At 42.7% G+C, this 18,768-nt stretch overlaps 2 protein-coding genes across 16 annotated transcripts in view; one reads left to right on the top strand and one right to left on the bottom strand.

The window, feature by feature from the left end:
• The window catches only part of IFT122 (intraflagellar transport 122), a 47,793-nt gene extending 39,240 nt beyond the window's left edge, over nucleotides 1-8,553 (bottom strand). For 2 of the 6 annotated variants that reach the window (XM_043551606.1, XM_037905574.2), the window contains exons 1-6: nucleotides 8,459-8,551; nucleotides 5,879-5,945; nucleotides 4,297-4,381; nucleotides 3,682-3,760; nucleotides 2,578-2,654; nucleotides 1,977-2,043 (exon numbers count right to left, since the gene is read on the bottom strand). In XM_043551606.1, coding sequence (XP_043407541.1) covers nucleotides 1,977-2,043; nucleotides 2,578-2,654; nucleotides 3,682-3,760; nucleotides 4,297-4,381; nucleotides 5,879-5,945; nucleotides 8,459-8,550 — 467 coding nt within the window. In that variant the 5' untranslated portion in view covers nucleotide 8,551. Of the gene's footprint in view, nucleotides 1-1,976; nucleotides 2,044-2,577; nucleotides 2,655-3,681; nucleotides 3,761-4,296; nucleotides 4,382-5,878; nucleotides 5,946-7,490; nucleotides 7,591-8,458 lie in introns of those variants that run through there. The other 4 variants (XM_043551607.1, XM_007059944.3, XM_027822455.3 and 1 more) reach the window with 4 other exon arrangements.
• On the top strand, nucleotides 8,553-17,244 carry MBD4 (methyl-CpG binding domain 4, DNA glycosylase). Of its 10 annotated transcripts, none has more exons than XM_043551609.1 (8): nucleotides 8,553-8,731; nucleotides 10,564-10,824; nucleotides 11,418-12,307; nucleotides 13,022-13,096; nucleotides 13,901-14,035; nucleotides 14,358-14,507; nucleotides 15,028-15,131; nucleotides 16,925-17,244. In XM_043551609.1, the coding sequence occupies exons 2-8, from the start codon at nucleotides 10,577-10,579 to the stop codon at nucleotides 17,000-17,002; spliced, it is 1,680 nt and encodes a 559-aa protein (XP_043407544.1). In that variant the 5' UTR covers nucleotides 8,553-8,731; nucleotides 10,564-10,576; the 3' UTR covers nucleotides 17,003-17,244. The 10 variants fall into 10 exon arrangements, with proteins under 10 accessions (XP_043407544.1, XP_037761507.1, XP_043407545.1 ...); XM_037905579.2 differs by having other exon boundaries at nucleotides 8,572-8,860; XM_027822456.3 differs by having other exon boundaries at nucleotides 8,607-8,760.
• Nucleotides 17,245-18,768: the final 1,524 nt, after the last annotated feature.

Genomic DNA, 18,768 nt, shown 5'->3' with positions numbered 1-18,768 from the left:
TAAAGAGAAAAAAAGAGATATCAGCTGCTAACACATGATGGAAAGTTACATCTACATTATTTGTGAAGATTGTGTGTCCACATACCACACCATTGTATAATCTTCATTCAGAATAGTGATCACATAGAAGAGACAATAGTGATGTTTAGCATACAGAGCACTGGACTGGAACTCAGGAGACCTGTGTTCTACTCCCAGCTCCACTACTGGTCTCTTATGTGATGTTGAGCAAGGCACTTCAACGCTCTGTGTCTCAGTTTCCCCATCAGTAAAACTGAAATAATGATATCTCCTTTGTAAGGTGCTTTGAGATCTACTGATGAAAAGCACTACCTAAGTGGTAGGTATTATTTTATTATTTCCCCTGACTTTACCAGTTGAGTGTATCCTTTTGCCCCCAGATCAAATACATCACTTCCTTAAAACTGACAATGCTGCTGCCTCTGCAGGTAGAACAGTTACCAGTTTGCCAATTACCCTCCATCTACTCTTTCAAATGCTTCCTTAAAACACATTATCATCAATCCTTCCTATCTCTTTCTCCTCACCTTCCCTTACTTGAACTGTAGTGCATCGTTTCTCAAACTGGGGTCCATGGACCCCACTGATCAACAACTCCCCTTCCCTCCCACCGCCTCCTGCATGCTAAAATTCCGGCAGCGCAGCAGGGCTAAGGCAGGCTCCCTGCCTGCCCTGGCTCCGCGCTGCTCCTGGAAGCGGCCAGCACATTCCTGCGGCCCCCTGGGGGGAGCAGGGGGTCTCCATGTGCTGCCCCTGGCTCAAGCGCCGACTCCACAGCTCCCATTGGCCAGAAACTATGGCCAATGGGAGCTGCAGGGGCAGTGCCTGCAGGGGCAGCAGAGACACACCCCCACACCTAGGAGCCGCTGCCAGAGGGATGTGCCAGTCGCTTTCGGGAGCCGCCAGAGGTAAGTGCCGCCCAGCCGGAGCCTGTATCCCTCACCCCCACCTGCACCCCAACCCTCTGCCCCAGCCCAGGGCCTGCACCCTGCATCCAAACTCCCTCTCAGACCCCACACCCCCTCCTGCACCCAAACTCCCTCCCAGAACCTGCTACCCCTCCTGCACCCCAACCCCCAGCCAGCACTAGCAGTTGAGCCCAGCACAGGGAAGGAGCCACTGGCCAGGACATCCCCAACTCTCCTTCCCCCCGCAATGATTTGCCTCTTTCCCAGCTGCTCTGTGTGCCCAAAATGACATGCGCTGCTGAGAAGGGGTGCATTGCTGCTCTTGTGACTTCCCTTTGCTTCACCATCAGAAAGTCATTTTTCCGCAGGGAAGCAAAGAAATATGCAGGGTACATGAATTCTGTGTGCATGCAGTGGCAGAGAATTCCCCTAGGACTATGTATAGATGTTTTTGTATTATTAATATAAAGTTAACTTATAAGCATCAAATATCAGGATTGGGCTTTATCATCATCTGGTTGCCCCACACACCACAAAAAAGTCTAATTTATATATTATATATATATATATAATCTTTCACCTGAGGATCACAAAGTACTCTACAAATATTAATAAGTCTCAGCAGCACCTCCAGGAGGTTATTACTGTATCAATGGATAAAGAAAGGAACAGAAAGGTTAACTGACTTGCTCAAGATGACAAGCAGTGTGATTGCAAATCAGAAACAATACAATTAAAAAAAAAAAAAAAAAAAAAAGGTACACTGCACACATACTCTTCCCCCCAGGAAGAGGATAAGAGAAAGAACAAACAGTATGTAACAGATGCTGCTTATTGTACCAGTGGAAGGTGCTCAGATACTATAGTGATGAGGATGGCGTGATATAGGAACCTTTGGTTCTGCTGTAATCTGTTCTATAAACTCCCAGTTCATGCCCCGAATCATGGCTTCTGCATAAATTTAATGACATATACTTCTCTTTATTGTCATATTTTTATTCATAAAGGGAAAAAATCTGAATGACACATCTAGTGCTTAAAACTTACCTACAGCAGGTGATTTTACTGCTTGATTTATGTTTGGAGACTGACTTCTGCTCAGGAGACCACAAGCCTTAAAAACAAAACAAAACAGCCCCCAAGAAACCGACTAAGTTCATCATTACAAGCAGCATTCAGATTAGGAAAAAAAAAGGGAGGCTGATTTTAAAGATTTTACTCAGTGTTGGGAAGGGTCAATGTTTTGAACAGGTGCTGTTTATTCATATATGAAAGGAGTGGGGAATAAACATCTAAATACAAGAACTACAATGAAATATTTCTTAAAGCGAGGCAAAAAAAATAGTACTATTGAAAAATCATATCACCATAAGATAACACACCTGAAGGCACTGGAGTTCATAACCCTTTTCCAACTGAGGGGCAGTGATTTTAAAAGTAAAATATTAAATTATGCTAAACAAGGTATGTTCTAAATTTTCATTTGTATACTCCATAGTGGAGGAGTAACATTTTATTTCTCTATTTCTTCATCACAGAAAAGAAAAAAAACTGTACCTATACATTACTGGCTTACTAATGTTTAATTCTCTCATTTTAATAATGTTTACTGGCTCAATGAAAAACATCAAAGAGGAAGAAGACATACCAAAATCACTGGAGGAGCAGGATGCCAGTTGGTGAGTAACAGGATTGTAAGAAACACACTGTATAGAATCATTATGCCTAGAACAAAGTAATCATCACGTTTCAAACAAATCTTTTGTTTTAAATGCCACGTTCTCTATCTTTTATAACAAGATACCTTAAAGCCAAGCTTAGAGGACAAATATTACATAAAAACAGATCAAAGTTACACTATGTCAAATTAACATGTAATTAAACTAAGTTAAAAATAAACTTTTTTTAAATTAAGCAGTCTCTAAATGGAGCTTTCATCAGATTTCATCAAGAACTGGCTGCATTGGTATGAGGGCATAGGTGGATATTGGTTTGGGAAGCACTGTGAAAGAAATAAATATTAGCCAAATTTTTCCATAATATGTATGCGCGCATCTCTCTCAATGACTTCAACAAGAATCATTCAAACTTATCAAAAAGCAGAATTTGGATTTGAAGATGTAAGATACTAGCAATTACATATCTATATTTCTTAATGACTTTTGGAAGACTGGTATTAATCTAATGAAAAACACCAAGAGAATTCCGTATGCACACAAATAAAGCAGGGCAGAAAAAGATGGAACTTCTTGGTGGAGGCAAGTACTAGCAACCACCTTTGGATTGGGCTTCAAATGAGAACTATTCTAATTTGGCTTATTTTACAAGACCAGGCTCATGTCTTGGACATACAGTACACATAACTCCTGTTGAGACAAAGGCAGAATATGGCTCCCCAACACTCTCCTGACACTCCTCTGCTCTTCTTGAACTCCTGCAGCCTCTTAACACAGTGAGAGAGGCTCTCTGGTGCTCCTTCAGCCCTGCAATGTCTTCACAAGAGTAACACCAATGCTTTATCTAGCCCTCCCACTGCTCCCTCATTCTCTTAACTGCTTTCCTAACCCTCTCAAATATCTTTCTATATCTTGACTGCTCTCCTCCCTCATTTCTCCTTTCTCTACTAGATTCTTCTCTGACCATAGTTCACATTCCTTCAACTCTCCTAGCATCACTCACTTATATTAACAGCAGAAGTCCATAACCAAAGTATGTATTTAAAGGAAGCAATGAAGTGAATGGGTTCACTTACGTGTATTTCAGAATTCCTTCTAACTTTGAAGTCCAAATTATTACACTTTTGTCAGCAGAGCCAGATGCAAAACGCTTGCCTAGGGATTAATAATATTTTAAAACAAAACATCCACACATTTAATCATCACGTTTACTCCAAAAACATTCATCTTAGCAAAACAGAAAAAAGGAAGTACTTTGTAGATGTCTTGAGTGCTACAGGACCATGTAAGTATGGGTCCAGTCCTGCTAGTGACTCCATATGGTTGCACTTCTGCACCCACATGAAATACAACTGACTTCAACGGAATGCTGTACAGGTAGACCTCTGCTTTCACACAGAGCCCCACTAAAGTTCATGGGGAACATGGGTCTCTATTCGTAGTATCAACTGCAGGACTGCGGCCTATGTTTTTAATATCCAGAGAACAGTACTTTCTTCTGCAGCTAATATTTGTAAAGTGCTTTGAGACCCTGAGATAAAAGGCAGTGTTTAAATGCAAAGTATTATTATTAAAACAACCTTAACATTCCTAATTTTAAATTTACAACAAGAAAGGGATGAGGCCAATTACCATGCTTTCTACAAACTAACACAAAGATGGAAGCTAAGAAGCCCAAAGGTGTCACCTACCATCTTTAGCATAAGCCACACAGTACACTGTGTCCTTGTGACCTTTCAAGGGCTGAATTAAGGTTCCATCAGATGTATCATATACCTGTATCAATAAAAGGAAAGTGTAAAGACCCCAATCCTTCAACAAGCTCCACGGGGACTAGAATAATTAGAACTAAACAAGATTTGAGGCAAAATAATTGTTTGTAAACTTTGCTTATTTGACAAGACTTTGTACATAGTCAATGTCACTGTTTCTCATGGATAGTTCGTTAGTTTCCCCTATTTAAGTCCACACAGCAAAAGGAGATAATTTTTTTTTAAAAAACAGGAAAATGCAATTATATGACAAAATTTGGCAGGGAGATTTTGAAACAGGTGTAGTACCTGAAACTACTTTTAACTTGTCTTTTAAAAATGACTACAGTTTAAATTGATGGCATCCTTTTAAAATACTAGAACATACTTGCCTCTTTCTATGCACTGAGAAGCAGGCATTACATGTAAGGACAATAGAGGTTACTGAATCATTTATATGAAAGTCATTCAATTCATATGCTGTTTTCAGATACCCACTTGGCCTGCCTGTTTCAAAACAACCCATTCCTTCCCTATATCAAAAACTATCACTTGTTCTTTGTACCACATCTTTTTAAACTGTAGAAAAAGTCACATGAAAGAGCCCCCATTAAAGAGATTAGTAAGAAATTTTAAAAGACCCCAAAAATATTGCTACAGTTTATATAATGTTCCACAGCTATATTTTGGGGTCTTTTAAAATATATACAGTAACTCCTCACTTAATGTTGTACTTATGTTCCTGAAAAATGAGACTTTAAGTGAAACGATGTTAAGCGAATCCAATTTCCCCATAAGAATGAATGTAAATGGGGGGGGTTAGGTTCCAGGGAATTTTTTTTTTTGCCATACAGTACAGTACTATAGTTGGGAGGTGTCCCCACCTTATCCCCCCTCCCCGCCCACACACACACACAGCCCACTGGCACTGGAGACGCTGAGGCAGGCAAGGAGAGTGAAGGTGCTGTACGCTAGGAGAAGCACGTTGCGCAGCAGCAGCTTCCCCTACTGTGCAAGCACCAGGGGCGGGGGGCTCAACCCTTGGCCCGCCCACTCCACCCTTTCCCCCAAGCCTCCACCCTTAACCCACCTCTTCTTCCCCCCCTCCTCCCCCTATACTCCGCACACCAGGTCCTCGCTCCTCTCTCCTCCCTCCCCTGCCTGTGGCACGCAGGCTCCCCCTCCCTCCCCTGCCTCCTGAAGCCTACAAGCCAGCTGACTGCCGTGGGCAGGAGGCAGGGAAGGAAGGGGGAAGGTGCTGATCCACGGGGTCTGCCGGCGGGCCGGAGGTGCTGGGGGGCACGTAGGGGAGCTGATGGGGGGCTACAGCTGTGGAGAAAGCAGGCAGCCAAATGACGTTATAGCGAAGCATTGGACAACTTTAAATGGAGCTTGTCCTGTAATTGAGCAGGGACGTAAGATCGAAACAACGTTAAGCAAGAGGACGTTAAGTGGGGAGTTACTGTATTATTATTGTTAGATTCAGGTGGTATGGTGTGGAGAGGAGTAAACAATCTCCTACCAGCAATCTGTTTCCTGCTGCAATTATCAGCTGAGTTCCATCAGGTTTAAAGGCAAGATCATATACACTGGACAGTGAGACAAAAAGGGAAAATTAAGGACAGAACACTAAATATTACAAGAAATACCCAGAAAACATACTTTCTATTTCCAACATTGTTTAAATGCCATAAAAAAAGGAATAAAGATTTAATTTAATAGAATTTATTACACACTTCAGAACATATCTAACTTAGGGGAAAATTCTAGAACTCAAACAGCTTTATGATGCTTTCCCCACATGCAATAAGGAGTTCTCCAAACCAGACCACCATCCTGCAATTGGCTTTGTCCAGGCACAGAAGTATGCTTACACAGATCCAACTGCAGGATCAGGTCACTAACCTGCAACTGCATCCTCGTAGACAGATACTTGTGATCATGCATATGCAGTTGCAAGATCTGGGCCATTAAAATAGGGAAGACCTTGTGTTATTCAGACATTACTATTGATATCATATTACCTATAGTTTATGAGAACCAACTGTATACAAGCTACAGTATGCATTTTGTTGGTTATATGGAAATAAAAACAGATTCTTGTTCAGTGATGAAGAAACAATCAAAATAGAAAGGTGGCCCCATATTTAACCTTGCTGTCACTTGGTGTTGGGAGCGGTAGGGGCTGGAGAGGTGGAATAAATGATCTGTATTTATTCCTCAGTAAAGTTTTCCTGAGATATACAGTTGGTTTCCAGGAGGACAATCCTACCATAGCACAGCTTAGTACAACACAATGACACAGAACTTCAAAAAGTTGCCAATATACAATAAAATAGTATTGGTTGGAGGTGGGAGGGCATTTTCTTCCAAAGCACTTTCTACCACTTGTATATACAGCACTGGAGAAATTAACCACTTATTGGTTTAGCAAAGCCACCCTTCACCCTCCCTATGGAGAAGTCTGGCCAAGCACACTGAAAGCACTCTTAGAAAAAAAGTGTGGAGTGATCTTTAACGTGCACACAGAGCAAAAAGAACCATAGTTTGGAAAATCACCCACAAACTACCTGGAATTCAATTTACCTATTTTCTTTAAATGAAAGGGTAAAATTGCATCCTCCCACCCTTCACATCCCTACCCCTCAGGAACCCACAACTTGGAATTCTGGGAACTCTGTATATTCCATACTTAATGCTTAATTTACTAAACCATCCCCATTGGACTCATATTTGATGTTTCTTCCATGTCTCCCATTGACATTAGCAACCACGGTTATAAACCACAGGCTGCTACTCTCCTGGCCCCAATAAGAACCCATGAGACCTTACTGGTTCATACAGATTGTGAGGTTTTAAATTGATAAGAAATTTACTATTAAATGAAGACAGACTGATAAAGATGCAATATGCCTGATCAGATTATCAACATACCCATCCTGCAGTGACCCTCACCCTAAACCTTCCCCTGGGGCAAATCAAAAAATAGGTCCCTGCCATCCCCCCTCACATTCCTTATTAGGCCATGAGCTCCCCAGGGCAGGGGCCCCATCTTTCCATTTGCCCCATAAAGTGCCCAATGTGCTTTGGGATGCTGTGAAAATAGTAAACATAAACCATACTCAGCCTCTTACCATTGCTCGGCCTTATCCCTCCAGGTCAGTGCAGCCCTCATTCCTCCCTCTCCTACTAACACCCCCTCCCTCACCGCCCGCCCTGCCCTCTCTCCCCAGCACCCCCTCCCTCACCGCCCGCCCTGCCCTCTCTCCCCAGCACCCCCTCCCTCACCGCCCGCCCTGCCCTCTCTCCCCAGCACCCCCTCCCTCACCGCCCGCCCTGCCCTCTCTCCCCAGCACCCCCTCCCTCACCGCCCGCCCTGCCCTCTCTCCCCAGCACCCCCTCCCTCACCGCCGGCCCGGCCCTCCCTCCCCAGCACCCCCTCCCTCCCCGCCGGCCCTGCCCTCTCTCCCCAGCACCCCCTCCCTCCCCAGTACCCCCTCCCTCACCGCCCGCCCTGCCCTCTCTCCCCAGCACCCCCTCCCTCACCGCCCGCCCTGCCCTCTCTCCCCAGCACCCCCTCCCTCACCGCCAGCCCCGCCCTCTCTCCCCAGCACCCCCTCCCTCACCGCCCGCCCTGCCCTCTCTCCCCAGCACCCCCTCCGTCACCGCCCGCCCCGCCCTCTCTCCCCAGCACCCCCTCCCTCACCGCCGGCCCGGCCCTCCCTCCCCAGCACCCCCTCCCTCACCGCCGGCCCGGCCCTCCCTCCCCAGCACCCCCTCCCTCACCGCCGGCCCGGCCCTCCCTCCCCAGCACCCCCTCCGTCACCGCCCGCCCTGCCCTCTCTCCCCAGCACCCGCTGCCGGCCCTGTCCCGTCTACCCCTAACTACCGCTTCATCCCCTCAGCGTGCCGCGCCGCGCCGCGCCCCGCCTGTGTGTGCCCGTGTTCCTGCCTGCCTGCCGCCCTCTCTCAGCCCCCTCTGCTGTCTCGCGGCACCGCTGGCGCTGCCCTGCCTCTTCCCCCTTCCCTGGCTGCTGTTTGTTTATTTACACAAGATTAAAGCTCCCCCAACCTTCCCCAGGCAACGCGCATGCGCACTAACCCCAAAGCCCTTTGTTTGGAATCAACCGGCACAACGCGAGGAGGTGGAAAGGGAAAGGATAGAGACGCAAACGTTGAATCAGGATTGCGCATGCGCCACGAACGCTGGGTCCCATAGGCACTGCGCTTGCGCGAGGGGGGACAGTAATGCGCGAGCGTGGAGCTCTCTGCGGGACTGTGCTTGGAATACGCATGCGCAAGAGGCGGAATGGGTCTGTGTCGGGACTGTTCTCGCGGGAGAACCTCTGCGCGCCTTTGGCGGAATCGTATATTGGTGAGAAGCTCTGCGGGGGTGTGCGCTAGGTATGCATTTGCGCAGTGCGGGCAGGAATGACATACCCGCACGTGACATGGGAGGTGCTTCAGCTATGGCGGCTCCGGAAGTACGCGGGCAAGAGGACAGGTAAAGTTACTATAGCAACAGGAGGTCCAGAGACCTTTCAGAAGGGCTAGGCCGCGGTCTGTTCCCTCAGATTGGTCCTCCACAACGTGGGCTCCTGCAGCATGGTGCGGTGACGCCACAGGGTGGTTATGTCACAGAGCGTGGTGCGGTGATGTCATAGGGCGTGATGATGTCACATGCTGGTGACGTCGCAGGGCATGGTGCGGTATGTGAAACCCAGGACTGCATGGGTATGTCGGTCGCTGTGGGCCCTGTTTGGTGCCCTGCCAGCTTGGCTCTTGGGATGTTGTGTGCTGGCCACAAAGTCTCTACTAGAGAGCGCCACTGACCGCTAGAACTGGAACTGCTCAGCTATGTGTCATACGCTCTATGGTGCTGCACTCTGGGAGAGTCTCATTTAGCTTGAATGGCGGGGCCTGGAACAAGAGGAACTGAGTTATATCCCTGCTGCCACTGGTGACCGTTGGGCTGGGTTTCAGCTGGCTGAGGGCCCTGGGCTAGGGTAGGGACCGGTATAAGGTTCTGAGACTTACTGCTGTGGAGTCGTTTTCTGCTATGATGCACCGATTTAGCAATCATAACACTTAAGTGGCCCCAGACATATAAACAACTTTATGATTAAACTGAGATACAGATTCACAAAAGCAGCTTCGTTACTCCCCTTCTGGGGTGGGTGAACCGCCTCAGTCTTTTCAAAGCTCCATCACCGTCCTTCTTGCTCCAAGGCTCCACTGGCGCACTCCCCAATTAAGGGGGTTGAGGAGTTGGTGTTAAGCAACGTGAGGCACTCCTTCTCCCTCAGTCCATGTGAGAAGAACACACATTTAATATAGTCAGATAGTAACGTGTAGGGTTTTCAACCCTTAGATATAAAAAACTGGTCATTCACCGTCTCTGCTCCCCTCAGCAAAAAGGGTCCTACTCCAGACTCTAGCTAATTATTATTAATATGTTTTAGAGAACAATTTTACACAAATGTGTATTTTTATGTTGTTTTATCATTTTCCTTACCTTATCCTAATATGGTGCCACAGTCCAGACAACTGGGGTGGTGAATTGTAGAGCACTCTAACATGTCCTTTCCTCCCTGCCCCGCACGTTAAACTGACAAGGCACTACAGTACAAAAATCAGCCAGGGCAGTTCAAAACCTGCCAAGTGGCAGCCCTAGTAATGTATATGTTACGCTATATTACTTATCTATGTTGGCTCTAATTAAGGTGGCCATTTATGTTTCAAAGAAATAAAGAACATGAAAAATGCACTTGGAAGCTTATTTTTAAAGGCTAACATTCTACTGTGGTTCGTTTATGGCACATGATTATATACATACAAAGTCACACATATGTATTCCAGACTATGATCTTCAGTATGGTTATTGCTGAAATACAGGACAAAGCATTCCTCATGTTAACTTGAAGTCCAATATGTAAAACATAATATAGATTGCAAATATTTGTGTTCCACATGGGAGAGAGGCTGATCATGCTGTTTCCATAGCTCTCCCAGCATCTAGTGTCCCGGTGAAGGAGAGGCAAAGTCTCACACATAACAGTGCACAAATATTTCCAACAGGCCAGCTAATACCTTCATTGTTTTCAGTTAATTTTTTTTTTCCAAATCTCTGCAGCTCTTGAAATATTGTAGTTATGAATAGTTCCAGACAGGTCTATTTCTATCATTTTGTTTTACATTTACTTTCAGTGACAAAAGTAACATGCAAATTGGAAAGAAAACAAAAAAAGAGGGGAAAGAATTAGTGACAGAGACAAGAGAATATTTTGGTCTACAGATTGAAGGTACTGAGACCATAGCAGAAAACACACTCCAGTGCAAAGAAGATGCAGCTGCTGTGTCAGAAGTGGCTTCTAGATGTCTCAAAAATGTTCCAGATGGATGGGAGAAGATCACAAAGCAACGACAGTCAGGCAAAACTGCAGGGAAATATGATGTTTATTTCATCAGGTAATATTTGATGCAAATCTTGAAATTAAAGCTGTATAATAAGTAAAAGCAGTGTATGTCACATAGACTTATTCTGCTGGTTGCTTAGTGAAGAGTAAGTGTTGCAGAGCCTAGGAGTCAAGTGTCCTTGTTCTGTTCCAGTCCTCGCCCAGATTTATTCTGGGACTGATCCAAAACCCACTGAAGTCAATAGACTCCTGTTGATTTCAGGAGCCTTTGAATCTGACTTAGGGCAAGTCATTTAACTTCTTGGTACTTCATACTAATATTATGGAAATCTGTAAATAAAAATATTTACATGTCTCATAAGGGTAGCATGAGGCTGTAAAATACTTTAATATACTTAAATGAAAGTATAAAGTATTATTTATTACTTGTAAATTATTCTTTGTATGAACATTTTTGATAGAAGGCTTGTCTAAAAGATATTCAGCGTTTAAAAAAAATATTGAGAGATTATTTTTTGGAAAATGCAGGTAACATTTTTGGCTTTTTTTTTTTTTCCCAGAAACGTAAGGTGCAGTTTTGTTTGTTTTAAGAGCAAGGATTGGAAACTATAACCATTGATCATTTAACTTTCTTTCATTTCATAGTCCTCAAGGAGCAAAGTTAAGATCCAAATGTGCACTTGTGGCATATTTTAGTAAAAATGGAGAAACTGTTCTTAAACCAGAAGATTTTGACTTTACTGCTCCTGTTCAGAGCAAAACTCGATCAAGAGCCAAAGGATTCGGTGCAGAAACTGTGGGACTAAGATTACAGAATAAAGAATGTAACAGTAAAGCACAAGATCTTAGCGTGCAAAGTAGTAAAGAAGAACTTAAAGTTGTGGAGTTGCAGACCAGTAATGAACAGCTGGAAAACATTTCCATCCATCTGCAGGGCAGGGAGGACTTGGTCATTAAAGACATTAAGCCAAAGGACTGTTGCATAAAGGCCAAAGAAAAAGGAGCAGTTGGAAGAAGGGCTCAAATTAAGAAAGCTAGAAAGGGCTCAGAAAAGAGGAATTCAGATCACAGCCAAAATAAAAGGCAGAGAAAAGCATCATGTAATAAACAAGAGGCTGAGGGCAGCCAAATCAAAAAATTCCGGCGAAAGAAAGATGTTTGTGTTTCTGATAGAGGCAGAATAGACAATCAAAACTTAAACCCCACAGATACTGGAAAAGCAAACACACTCTCAAAGGATGAAATAATGACTTCAGAATCACAATCAGAGATGCATCTTGGACCAGTAACTGCTGTCTCAGAAACGGAGTCAAGAACCATGGGAGAGTTAGGATGTGCCGAGAAGAGTTCTGATGATGTAGCTGCTATGAAATCTGACAAGAATATTGCAGAAAGACAAGGATCGAGTGCATTTGCGAATGAGAAGGATTGGGTAAATTCGGGTAACCAGGATTTCAAACCTGGCACTGAAACAGACATTAGCATTTCACAACCTTGTGACAAGAAAAGCTTTACATCAGTGAAAATGCTGCAAGGTATATACATTTCAGAGCAGAGCACTGTTCTAAAATTCCATCAGGGATACTTCCAAACCAATTACAAAAAAGGAGTGTTTGTTTCAGGCCTGCCTACTCCGTGACTGGGTATGGTTAGAACTTTCTAAATCTGCTTGCCTGGAGTCTGTCTAATCTGTTTATCATATTTACCATACAGAGCATCAGATATTATAGTAGCTAAATGCTATGAACCAACCAGTTCAAGCCAAGGAAGTAGATTTATTCACATTTAGAAATTACACCATCACTTTCTCTGATTTAATGTAACAATGATCACTACTCTCCAAATGTCAATTAACTTCTTAAATTACTGCAAAAGTGGCCAGGTTTTGATTCAAGAAATACAACTAACCTTGTTTAATTTAATTCTGAGGTTAGTATAATAGTTTCATTGATTCTCCCCTCAATTATACCTATGCAGCGTCTATTGACTCACTGAGATATGACTACTTTTGTTAAGGGTTTGTCATTTGAAGATTTTTTTTTTTAACAGATTCTGAAATATTGATAGATATCAGAGTGGAACTAATTCTCATTTACATACAGTAGTGCCAATAAAAGTTCTTGTTCCCACCCCAAGATAAAGAGGAAATTGATTCATGAAAAGTTTAAAAAAAAAATCTGTTTTCCATTTCACATTCATTTCCTTTTAATTTTAATAGCGATAATTCCAGGTATTTTTTTTCTTTTTAGAAGATTATATCCCAAGAACACAAGTAGAGAGAAGGAAAACCAGTCCATATTTTTCTAGTAAATACAGTAAAGAAGGTATAGTATTCTCTGTGGGAAAGAAAGCTGTGTTTTGGGGGGATTGGAAGGTTTAAGAGATTAGTAATGGGGGTATGGAGCCTTTCACTTTTATATCAGTAGCTCAGATCCAGACCTGGTCATTACTAATCTGAGAGGTACCACCATTGTGGCCTACGTGAGAGGATTTTTGTTGTCTCATTTTAAACCTAGCAGACAGGTGTCCATATTGCACAAATCACCATCACATTTTGCATTAACTGGCATTCTTGGTGACTGTCTCAGCGGAGAAGCTGCAGATTGAATGGGCTCTGAGACTGAGCTACCTTTTTACCCATTAAGGCTGTTACTCTGTATCAGAAGTGAAGTCCACACATCTGCTGCCTGCTCTGTACTTAGTTGATGCTAAGGGAATTTGTGGTAGCTGTAAGGCCCCTTCTCCCCAGAGAACAGCCCCAGTTACAGGGAACCTCTGGATGTAGATGATCTCTACATCCAGATGCCAAGCTAGTTCTATACTACCTCCAGAGTGACCCTGGGTGCTGGAGACATTCTGGGGATGGAATGAGGGTGAGTATGGCTTGGGCAGACCTTTGCCCTGGCAATTCTGCACCCATAGAAATATAGGTGCAAATTAGGGCAACCCACAGGGCTAGGCTAGCCTGCAGTGTCATAACACAAGAGTAATAAACTCTCTACCCTCTCTCCGTGCGTTAGTGGGAGCATGGGGGGTGAGTCTGCTCCAATGTCTCTTAAAAGAATGGGGGAGGGAGAAATCAACCTTTTACTGCTCAGTAAAGTTTCCCATATTTTCTTTGTGTGTAGCTCCAAGCCCACCAAGAAGGAAGGCCTTCAGGAAATGGACTCCTCCTCGGTCTCCATTTAATTTGGTCCAGGAAACGCTCTTTCATGATCCATGGAAGCTCCTCATTGCAACCATATTTCTCAATAAGACCTCAGGTAAATAGGTATATGATATGATATGAAGCTTAACCTCTACAGACCAGTTTCACAGTCTGTGAGTTGCATCGGCTTATGTAAATGCTGAATTTGGGTCTGATGTGGTTGTTAGGGATTGTTGAAAGATCAGGGCCTTAGCTACTAAGTTTTTCATTACAATATTGAAAGGATTAAATAATACTATCTAAGGTATATTAGTATAAACAACTTTAAATAATTTGCATCTTCCTCATCAACAACATTCAGAATGCACACTTCGGATAGTCACAGAGAGGAAGTTACTATACAGCCTTTCTGTTCACAACATATTATCTCTGCCTAGGTAAGATGGCAATACCTGTGCTCTGGGAGTTTCTGGAGAAATATCCTTCCCCTGAGGTAGCAAGAACTGCAGACTGGAAAGAAATGTCAGAGTTGCTTAAACCTCTTGGCCTCTACGAACTCAGAGCGAAGACCATTATCAAATTTTCAGGTAGTTTCTTTTGAACATGTCTGCGCAGAGCAGTCTAAACTGATGTCAGTAAGAAAGTGGCATTATAAACCCCAGTTCTGTGATTTTCCTTCAATGTTCCAAAGATAGAACAACATGTGTAATGGAGGAGCAGGCCCTTGGTTTGAGATGACTATCAGAATTAAAAACTTCATTAGTATCAACAAGGTTGATATGTTTTGCAATGAGATACTACAGTATTTTCTGTATTTTAATGTTTAAAATACAGACATTACTGTTTAGATTTTGCTATGTAGTCATTTAAAGCTGTCTTCCACAGTGAGGGTTGCTTAGAAATCATTCCTTTTTCACCTGTTACTAATGTAATACATTTAGTTAAAATTATAGAGTTTAAAAGAGTCTAAACTGGGGATTTGGATGTTTTAATTTAAAAATGGGATTTTTCCAGTTCTACAGTGAGTACCAATGTTTTCTTGTAATATTTTCTGAGGCACATTTCTCTACATGTTAACCTGGTGAAGTATGGGGTTATATTCTCTAGATGAGTATCTGACCAAGCAATGGAGGTATCCTATTGAGCTTCATGGGATTGGAAAGTATGGCAATGATTCATACAGAATCTTCTGTGTCAATGAATGGAAGGAGGTAAGTGATGCTGTCATTCTCCAAGGGCCAGATCCAATGCTCATTGAACGCACTGGGTTCCATTGACTTAGTTAGACCTTGGATCAAGCCTTATATAATCATGTGGATTAAAAATAAAATAGAGTAAAAATCATCTGTCAACTTTAATTAAGAAGTGTTCATAGACTGTATTGTTTATGGGCCTGATCCTGCAAGTCCATATTGATGTGAATAGCCCCAAGAGCTAGTCCTACAATTGTGCCTGGGTGTGCAAGGAGGCACCTAAAGGCTAATGACAGTTGTCTCAGTTCAGGGCACCCAGTTGTCTCAGTGGTCCAGCAAGGGCACGTACTACTCAGGCTTCCAGCTTCCCAGCCATTACCTGTCGTAGGTGGAGACCTGCGTCTCTCTCTCTCTTTTGACCAGATTATTTCCAGGCTGCACAGTTCCTTGCCTTTTACTGTGTTATTGCCAGTAGAGGCAGGCTGCTCAAGCACACCTGCTTCCTTCTTCAGGGAGTGATTACAGGGTGTTTGTCAATATAAATAAATTGGTTAGTCTCTAAGGTGCCACAAGTACTCCTTTTCTGTTTGTCAATAGTTATAAGTTACCACAAAGTTCTATGCAAGCTTATTTTTTTCTTAAACTAAAAGCACTATAGAGAAAACATTAAAAACAATACAAGAACCTACATGCACGCTAATAGGCTTACCATAGACCTTCCAAACCCCATCAAAAGGAATTATTTTGTGATCAGGTTCATCGCAGCTTCAGCTCAAAGAGCACACGGTCATGTAGGGCCTCAGTAGGCCAAGTCCTTCCAATCCTCTGAGGATTGGGGCCCTTCACGGACTAGAAGTCCTGTCCTTTTGCTGGATCAGGAAGAAGGCTGTGAGCCAGTTTATAAACAGGATATTTATCTAGAAACACTTTGTCTGTTTCATCCATGGAAAATCAAGTTTGAATTAGTATATGCATACTTCTCCCAGGGGATTCAGGGCTGGATTTATATCTTACGCACCCGTAGGCACAGCATCTTCAGCGGCCCCCCTGCCTACAGCTGACCTTTTGTGTTGCACACAGTTTTAGAGAGGTTAGGCTCCCCTAGAACACCGGTGCCCCTAGCTATATGCCTAATTGGAAATCCGGCCCTTTGGGTGATGATGAAGGAAATACATTAGCATCTTCCTCCTACAAGAGAAGGTACATACATTTTAATTTTTAATGGACTCCAAAAGGTATTAAGTCTTATTCAGTAAAGTTTAGCTTAATTCCGTAAAGTTTGTCCAGGATATTACAAGATGTTGTCAGTCTGACACAACAGTCACCCCCTTCAATTTCCTTTTACGTTTCTTGGATCGGTTGTGAGATTTTTTTTCCCCATCTTGATATTGGTAGTGGTCTTTGTGATGTGTCAGGGTACCTCCTATTTTATTCGTCTGCAAGAGCATAGCATCTGCTCTGACTTGCCTCTCCTCCCTGTACTGCAACCCAAAATCCTCACTAGGCTCTTCTCTTGTTTACAGATGGTTGCAAACAGCAGCTGTACTCCATTTAGCAAGGTTATTGTGTGACTTGCCTTCTCAGTTGATCCAAGTGGTGCTTCATGCATGATTAGTACTTATTCCCGCATTTCAAGAACATGCATGCTTAGATCTTTTATGTATCAGCATGCTGAAATACGCCTAAACTATAAAGTAGGTTCCGAGCTGGGGGTGGAGATATTCCAGGCAGATGTTTCAGTACTGCAAGAGATTTTTATAGAAGACATTTTTATTAAAAACATTAGTTCTGATGCCTTCCTTCTCTTTCAGGTACATCCACAAGATCACAAGTTAAATACATACCAAGCATGGCTCTGGGAAAACCATGAAAAAATGAGTCTTAATTGAAAAATGTAGATATGTTTTTATATAACTTCACTTTTTGGTACTTAACACCTTGCTCTTGGCTATATGTACACATGAAATGGAAACATCCTATATTCTCTTTACACATTTTTAGTTCAGATCATTGAGTGCTTAATTCCAATATTTGATTGTGTTTAACATGTTTTCAGACCCACATAATCATTGTAATTAAAAGCTGATAAACATTGATATTTTAAAATAAATTTTGATAAGTTTTTTATTTATTTTTGATAAGTTAAGTATTTTAATTTGTCAGTGCTGCAAACACTAAAGTGATATCATACTTTCACCTAACTAACTAATACCATGCTACCTTACCATAGAAATCCAAGTGTTATTAATTATTTATTTTGCCACATAAGTATTGCTTCTGACCTATCTAGTGATGGGACAGAAACATCCAACTCCCTTTTTTTGGCTACTTGTGAGTAATCAAGTCAAAGGATCCCAGAAGAGAAGAGGGCAGGTCCTTAGAACGCTTTAAACTCCCATTGCTAACTTTGCAAGCTAAGGGCCTGATCCTGCAGAAGCTACAAGTTTAGGGTCTAATCCGATGTTCACTGGATTAAAGGAAAGACTTAATGGATTTTGGATCAGTCCACTTCTGCTTTACTACTGAATGACCTCATTGACTGTAACCGGGCTATTCATGGTAGTATGCACTAGGCTTGGTGTTATGTTTGCAAGATCAGCCCCTAACTGCTAACTTTTAAAGAGCTTCCTACAGCTGACTTGTGACTATCACCAGTTTTGTATTCATGCTGAGCAGGACTTTGACACCTTGTACATTCTTACAGCCCTGCTAACTACTCTTCCTTTGATAATTTTTTTTGTTTTTACTGCTCACTAGCGATGAACTCTATAGACTAGTTTTCATCATTTCTTGCTATCATCCAGAAAGGTAGTGCCTTTCTTTTAGCATACTGTGGGCCTGATCCTGCAGAAATCGGATCACTAATTAACTCCCGCTGAAGTCAAACACTTCACAAAATCAGGTCCAGAACAGGACTTCAGTGGGGCCTAACCTAGTGGGATATTGATTAATGGGCCTTATTTTTAAATACGATTTTTTTAACACCTGAGCTGCTGTAAAAATCCTTGTTTCTGAATTTATATTTGCCATATTTAAAGGAGTCAAACAGGTCCTAAAGATGAATCTATAATTACAAAAGTATGTACACAACATGTAAAGGTTGGTGCAAGGACTGGGTTGAAGCTCTGCATTTGAATCTAATCCATAATGCCTTCACCCTGTGAAGCATCTAATGAACTATACATAGAGTACAGCTTTAATCTATGCATCTCAAACTGGGTGTGTATTTTTGACCCATTTTACAGATGGAAAGAATGAGATGGAGAGGTTAATGTTCTGACTTTCAAAGGTGCTGGACACATGCAGCTCCCACTGACTTCAGTGGGAGGTGAGAAGCTCAGCACATCAGAAAATCAAGCCCTTAATGATTTACCCAAGGCCATACCATGACTCCTTAATGTACAACAGAATGGAACCCTCTTTCTCCTGACTCCTGGTCCCCTGCTTTAACCACCTCTCTAGACTTCCGCATCTGTTGTATACTTGGTAATTGTTTTATTTAGTAGTTTTTGCAATATCTAACTGTTTGTACCTTCATAGTATATGTACCTTCATAGTATATGAAGATACAGTGCCAAGAAAAGCAGGATTTATTTAAGTGGGGGATATTTTAAGAAGAATATAATATAAACATTTGGGGGCTCTTTTAAAGGTT

The sequence above is a fragment of the Chelonia mydas genome, chromosome 7 (genome assembly GCF_015237465.2).
Source record: "Chelonia mydas isolate rCheMyd1 chromosome 7, rCheMyd1.pri.v2, whole genome shotgun sequence".
In the NCBI taxonomy this organism is placed as follows: Eukaryota; Metazoa; Chordata; order Testudines; family Cheloniidae; genus Chelonia; species Chelonia mydas.
This window is presented reverse-complemented; position numbering and strand designations above follow the sequence as displayed.

Coding starts and splice junctions, on each gene's coding strand:
- MBD4 (XM_037905579.2), top strand. CDS start 8,763: ATGCATTTGCGCAGTGCGGGCAGGAATGACATACCCGCACGTGACATG. Junction 10,825..11,417: donor TATGATGTTTATTTCATCAG/GTAATATTTGAT, acceptor TTCATTTCATAG/TCCTCAAGGAGCAAAGTTAA. Junction 15,132..16,924: donor GTGTCAATGAATGGAAGGAG/GTAAGTGATGCT, acceptor CTTCTCTTTCAG/GTACATCCACAAGATCACAA.